This window comes from Manihot esculenta, chromosome 10 (assembly GCF_001659605.2).
Source record: "Manihot esculenta cultivar AM560-2 chromosome 10, M.esculenta_v8, whole genome shotgun sequence".
Classification (NCBI taxonomy): domain Eukaryota; kingdom Viridiplantae; phylum Streptophyta; class Magnoliopsida; order Malpighiales; family Euphorbiaceae; genus Manihot; species Manihot esculenta.
In genome coordinates, this window is record NC_035170.2 from 2,608,678 (window position 1) to 2,616,447 (window position 7,770).

General features: G+C 27.4%; 1 protein-coding gene across 1 annotated transcript; it reads right to left on the minus strand.

The window, feature by feature from the left end:
- Positions 1 to 3,829: 3,829 nt before the first annotated feature.
- Positions 3,830 to 6,028, minus strand: LOC110625187 (protein phosphatase 2C 37). Its single transcript, XM_021770759.2, has 4 exons — positions 5,312 to 6,028; positions 4,895 to 5,215; positions 4,561 to 4,666; positions 3,830 to 4,461 (listed from the first exon to the last, which is right to left on the minus strand). The coding sequence occupies exons 1-4, from the start codon at positions 5,819 to 5,821 to the stop codon at positions 4,112 to 4,114; spliced, it is 1,287 nt and encodes a 428-aa protein (XP_021626451.1). The 5' UTR covers positions 5,822 to 6,028; the 3' UTR covers positions 3,830 to 4,111.
- Positions 6,029 to 7,770: the final 1,742 nt, after the last annotated feature.

Genomic DNA, 7,770 nt, shown 5'->3' on the forward strand with positions numbered 1-7,770 from the left:
TTTTTTTTATTTTTTTCTAATCAAAATTGAACTAAATCGAAATAACCGAAATTTTTAAAATTAAAAATTAAATCAAACCAAAATGAATAAAAAATTGAACTAAAATTTAAATTAATTCGATTCGGTCAATTTTTTCGATTTAAATCGATAAATTAATAACCACCATTCGATTCTGAATTTAAATTTTAATTAATCGAACTTTTATCGATTCAATTAAATTGAAAATTTTTAAAAAATAATAACAGATTATAATGAAAATTACAAAATATATATTTTATATATTATTAATTAATTATATATCATTAAAAATATATAAAATTTATTTTATTTATAAAATAATATATATAAATTTTTTGGTAAAATAATAATGCAATATTATCGATATAAAAAAATAATTATAAATAAAATTTCTTAATAAAACTATATCAAATATATTAATTAATAAAAATTAAGTTATTTCAAAAAATTCAATTATTTTATTTAGTGCAGTTACCAAATTAAAAATAATGGAACCGATAACTAAAAACTAACTTTTTAGAAATGATTAATCAATAATCCAACCAAACTAAAATATATCTATAAAATAACTGAATTTTATTGATTCATTTACATTAGATTATAATTGAATAATATATATATTTTTGTAATAAAAAAATTATCCAGTTGATTTTCTTTTATCTTTTAAGGTGTTAAGAGTGGAAAATTTTTTAATTTTGAACTTTTTATTTACCTATTTTAAAATTATTCTCTTCTATATGGTAAAAAATATTATATTCATACATATTTTTTTAAATAAAAATTAAAAATTAAAAAAATAAAATCTAAATTTTTTAAATTTATTTAAATATACTTATCACTATGTTAAATATATGAGTGCTCTTCCGTTGCACTTAATTCATTAAATCTCTATTAAATTAAAAAAATTACTTACTTTCTGTAGTATGATTTTAATTTTTTTTTATTTTTAAAATTATAATAATATATAAATTAAATATTATAATTTTATTTTATTTAAAAAAAATTATTTAGAATATTTGTTAATATTTAATAAAATTTAATATATTTAAAATGAATATAATTTAAAAAAAAATAAAAGAATGATATTTTTAATATATATATAAAAAATGTGCAAAAATTATAAAACGAAATTGATTCATTTTGGCAATTGATGTAAGCTACGACTTTTCTTACTAACCACGTGATATACCAGCAGAAGTTTCTGTCAATTACTTTCCACTAAAAAATTTAATAAAATACTTACTTTAATTTTTATATTTTTAAAAAATTTATAATTTAACTTTAAAAAAAAATTATAAATTAATCCTACCATCAAATTCTCAATTAATTTACCATTCATTTTAATCAAAATATCTTTTAATATATATTTTTAATTTAAAATAATATAATCTTTAAAATTTTATTAAACTTATAATAAAATTCCTATAATTTTCAAAGTCTTCTTTATATTTTATAATTATTTAAAGATAAAATATTAAAATTAATTCTAAATTCTTATATTTTATAATTAAATTTTTAAGTATATTTTGAAATAAGTTATTTTAGTTTTATAAATTAATCTCTAAATAATTATAATATTTAAAAATAATTTTCATATTTTATATGAATTAAACTTTTAATATTATAGTTATTTATTAAAAAAATTATAATTATAATTATTTAGAGATTAGTTTATAAAATTTATTAAAAGTTTAATTCACATAAAATATAAAATTTATTTTTAAATATTATAATTATTTAAAAATTAATTTATAAAACTAAAACAACTTATTTCAAAATATACTTAGAAATTCAATAGTAAAACATAAGGATTTAGAGTCAATCTAAAATTTTATTTTTAAATAATTATAAAATATAAGGATAAATTTGAAAAATTATATTAATTTTATTATAAATTTAATAAAATTTCAAAAATGATATTATTTTAAATTAAAAATATATACCAAAAAGTACTTTTATCATTTTCATTATAGTGAATGGTAGGTTAATCGAGAATTTAACAGTAAAAATTAATTTATAATTTTTAAAAAATATCAAGAATTAAATTATAAATTTTTTAAAAATATAAAAATTAAATTAAATATTTTATTAAATTAAAAAATTAAAGTACAGTTTATTTTTTTTACACCAAAAATCTAAAGAGTTAAATTGAATTATATTATTTAATAAATGTAGAATTAATTAGGAAAAATCATACAACTGATTTCAGCTAATTTAATATGAAGATTTTAAAATTTTGATGTTAGTCCATTCAACTGGAACTGGTCATTGTGGTATATCACATAAGCAAATTGGAAACGACATCCCACATTTTGCCATTTCTCCTCCAAATGTGAAGACTGTGTCTGCGTGTACTCCAAATCACCCAATTTGGAGGCAAATGGCCGACCAATGTTACCCTTAAACACAGAGTCCAACCCATCCCCATGTACTCTACCATTGCCCGCTCGGACTAATTAATAGTGCTCAAATAGGAACGCCACCATACTTTCAAATATTAAATAATGACATATAATTATTAATTTATAGCTAAATATATATATTTATAATTAATTTGCATTTAATTATTATAATTTAATGTATTAATTTTAATTAATATAAAAATATAAGGATGCATTTAGTCATTTAATTATTGGTTTGGTTGGATTTAACTCGGATGTGCATGATATTTCAAATTTAGTTTACCGAAAATAAATTTTTTGAAAGAAAAATTAACGAAAGATTCAATTATAAAAATTATCCTATTGAGGACCACCCCATTGGAAATGAAATCAACATCAAATCTAAACAAATCTGGTACAGCGCAGAGATGATGATGCCAAAACTGACACCAATGGGCTACGTGTCTACTCCTGATTGTTTGGTGATGTGAGGCCCACACATCTTGTCCTGAATTGGAATCAAAATAATTGAGCGGCTCAGAACTTCAGCACTAATTTTTATCAAAAAAAAAAAAAAAAATTCCAGCACTAATAATAATAATAATAACACTGTACAGAAAGTCCATTGATATTCTAATTTTTGTACAGTTAATATTTAGTATTTAATTTCATAATAATGTAGATTAATTTATGAATTTTATAAAATATAATTATATAGTCATGCTTTATTTTTTTAATTAATACTCACAATTTATAAAGTTCGAAGATTAAATAATTAAAATTTTATAAAATAAAAAATTGAAATATTAAAAAATAATCTGGCCTTCCAAGTATCTGAATCATCCATTCCCATTATCTTTGCAAGTTGACACCTGACCCAATCTGTCCTTTACTTTTTAATATTTTAATAATAATATTATTATTACTATTAATTAATCATTATGTTCATCGTAATTAGTCTTCAACTATATCTTGGACATGGGTCTTGAATCTCCTTCCAGGGCTACGTGGCATATGGAGGTTTTTTCCTGGTAATATATATATCAACTTCACGTGTTTGGTTAGTCAAAACGACGCCACCCGATCTGCTAAAATATTATGCAACATAAAATCATAAATGTTCAGTTTCATCCGCGAATATTTTACGGTGGATTAAATAATTATGTCAAATAGTAATTTAACTGAAATGCGATAACTAAACTGATTAATTTTAAATTTTCAGTTAAATATTACACAAACAATTGAAAATTTAATTTTTTTAAATCGAAATCTATCTATTTCAAAAACGAAATTAATTCATTACCCATTTGCATAATCACATTAAGGTTGAAATTGATTGTACAATCACATTACGAGTAGTCAACAATTTGATTCAAATTGCATCAATCAATAACAAAATACATATATAAGAAAAAAAATAATAAAAAAAATTGAACCAAATGAGGAATAAAAGGTCCCACTAAATTATACATATTTTAGAACCATATTCCCCACAACCAATTTCAAAAACCAACTTCCAATCATAATTAGAAATCCTCCATTTTCTTCTACTCTTAATACGTCCCTCTCTTAGAAGGAAATTCTATTTTTATAGAATTTCAAGTTAAACTAAAACTGCTCCAACAAAATTCATTAGTATTTAAAAGCCAAATATAACAAAAAAAAATATTTTCATTTTTTTTAATCTTCTAATTACTATCATTATACACTAATTATTCTTGCTTATGTTGATTCCTTCTTAAATCAACAACCACGACGCTGACATTGTCCGTACTGTGCCTGGCCAGGGCCAGCTTCGTCAGCAATATTGAAGCATCCGAGCAGGCCTTGTCGGAACTTTCACCGGCACCACTTCCCACGATGGCTTCGCTGCCAGGTGATTCAGGTGGTGATGGCGGCCTCTGTGCCCGCAAACACATACGTGCCACTCCACAAGCAGTTTCGTTTGATACTACGTCCCACAAGCCATCGCTTGCCAGTATCAAACACTCATCCTCCGCCGTCCGTTCCGTCACCGTCACCTCCGGGTCCGGTATCACATATGGTTTCAAATAGTTATCACCTGAATGGTAAAACAAATCTTAGATCAGTGTTCTTCGCTGCTATAACTAGCTACTATATGGAGTATAAATATAGTTCCCCGATAAGTATTCGTCCTTACCAATCGCTCTAGACATGGCCAAAACTCCGAGGACCCGTGCACCGTCCCAATAAATTACGCGGCCGCCGGCGTCTTGGATTCGGACCAATTCATCCGGCCGATCAGGCTGTAGATCAACAAAGAAACAAATGCGTAAGTGAACGACACGCTCCAACAATTGACCTAACCCACATGTTTCCCCGCTAATCTTTCAGTGGCACCACCATTTTGACAAAAGTGATGCGCCCGTGAAAGTCACGCGCTATAAAATCATAGACCTAATTCTGCTTTAACATCGGCGCGTAGCCGGAATTTAAAATAACTTCATAAGGTATATTAGGAATTTATTACACACCTTATGATCGGAGGAAAGTGGGATAGCAACACCGTTGCGGCAGAGCACGGCGCGGGAGTCACCGCAATTGGAGACGACGATCTTGCTCGGCGTCACAACTGCAACTACAGCCGTTGATCCAACCGCATCGCACTGTGGAGTCTGGAGCTCGCAACGGCAGTTAGCGCTCTTATCTGCGTTGTTGCAACACTCCACTTCCTTGTCCATCTTCGCATAGCTTCTCTCCATCGTTTCCTTCCACTCAACGCACTTCACTTCTTCGAATCTTTCGATCTCTTCTTTCACTATCTCGTGAAGCCGATCTTTGCACTTCATCGCCACCTAAAAACCAAAGGAACTACGATTAACGCCAAAGCTAAGTAGGAAGGGGGAAAAAAAAACACACTAACCAAAACTGGAAGAGCTAGTGTTATTTACATGAGAGCAACCGTGACCATCATATACACCGAAGAAAGAAATTTTATCACCAGTCAAAGACGTCCGTATCGAAACTGCGTCTTCCATGTCTCTTCTTCTACCACAAACAGAAGTAGAGCCAAATTTCGGTGACTCCTCTGCCACATCATTATCCGATTTCGCAGAATCTGAGTTACCGTTCATTGATACATTTGAATTCAGGTACTCTTTCTTCTGAGAATTTTCATTTTGTTCATTTTCTTTACACTCATCATCGCTCGGTTTGCAACTCTCTACTGCGTTGTCGCAGTCACGAGGGACCGTTGGTGCATCAGAACCGAGTGGAAGAGGACAAACATCGAGTTTCTGCCGCTTCCGGCTATCTTCCAACGGCGGTTGCACAACAGCATCAGCAACGACCTTGAATGGCCGGAGTTCCAATCTACTCCGTCTTGAAGCTCGTGAGCTTGTTTCAACTACTGGAGCAGCTGCGTCACTCTCACCAACAACTCCGCAGCAAATTCCAGCCATTAACGTTCTCTTTCCCTTATCCAATTCGATATTACACACCAAAACCCAGAAGGCAAAAATCTCAAAAATATTCCTTTTAGCAGACAAACTCAGCAAGAACAGTTTCTCAAGAAAGAAGGCCGCAACAAATTGAGATACGAGAGATCGTTGGCGAGAGAGAAAAGGCTCGTTAAAATGGCTCGAGGGTGCATCAAAAAAAGAAAAGGGTTGTCACCTGGGGGCCACACTTTGTTGGCGTTTTATTCTGGTAGTTGGTTCCAGTTGTTGAATGAAAGTGTGTAAGGTAACGAAAGGAGATTAGAACACGTGTACGGACGGCATGTCAAAGTTTCATTGAATATCTGAGGTTAGGCAAATGTATCTGGTGAAACGTGGCCACTAACTGACGTGGAGCTGAGGATGCAAATTCAGCCCCCACTCGATTCTTGACACGTATACTGTTACTTTCGTTCCTTACGCTTAGACATGTTTCGCGCACCCCCCCCGCTTGCTGTCCATTCAAATTCAATATTTTTTTTTATAATTATTTTAAAAAAATCGACCGTCCCACTTCTATTTTTTTTAATAAGGTTATAAAATTCACTAAAAATGGCGAAAAAAAATATAATTTAATCTTTAAGAATCTGTCAAACTACTCAACAAATAATATCTAGAGTAGTTTTTATTTTTTACAATTAAATTATTTACTCATGCAATTTTAAATTAAGTGATAAAATTATAATTAATTTTAAATTTTAAATGGGTATAGGATAATAAATAATTAGATAGTATTCGGGATAATTGATAAGCTTCAAATAATTAATTTATTTATTTGATAAATTCTTTTAAAAAATATTTATTAATTAATAACTGATAAAATAATTATAAATTATTGATAACCATTTCTAATTAATATATTTTAGTCATTTAATAAAATATGTCTAACTATTGATATTAACAAGTAAAATAATGGTATTTAGATATTTATTAATTATTAGTATCAAACTGATTTTATGTATAATTATTTTTATTTTTAATATAATTTTTTTATAAGAGGATTGGAATGAGAATTCAAATCCAAGTTTATTAGCTCTTAATAATTGAATCATACTAATAGATAAAATTAATTAAATTATTAAAAATAAGATAAAATTAATTAAATTATTAATTTAATTTGATTTTAATTTTTAAAATTTTAATTATTTTAATTTGATTTATTTTTATTTAAAAAATTAAATCGATTAACGTTTAATATTATATTATTTTTAATAATATAAAAAATTAAATTATAATTAAAATTAAATTATTTTAATTAAATTTTTAGAATACTAAAAATAAAATATAAAATATAAAAAATTTATTAAAAAAATATAATTAATTAAATTAAATCAAATCAAATCGAATTAAATTAATTTATTTTAATTTAATTTTTAATTAATTTAATTTAATTTAATTAATTAAATATTCACTTTTAAATATTTATGTATGGTTTTTAATTATTATTATTATTATTGTTGTATGGTGACCGCCATATCGTTAGCATCTTCAAAAAAAAAAAAAAAAAAAAAAAGAACAGAGAAAAAATATGAAAGCAAGAGGAAGAAGGAAAGAGGCACGTGGGATGTCGATGCAAGTTCTGCAAAAAGATGCCCATACTCCTAAAACTTCCACGTAAGCCCATAGGGCTATCTTCACAGAATGGGGAACTGACTTCGCGTGCCACCCTCCTGTAGGGTCATGCAATTAATATCACCCGCCACTCATTACTTGACACACTCGCAATGTAAAAGGGCAGCTGTCACCGTCGACTCTCTCTCCCTCTCTTTCTTTACTCATGCGGTGACGTGTCAGAAACTATTGCCACGTGACTTTAGAATTCATAAATATAAGGTCAGCCACCAGACGTAATCCTTTTTCCAATATAATAATAATTTTTATTCCTTTTGTTTAAATACCAACAAAAATGTAAA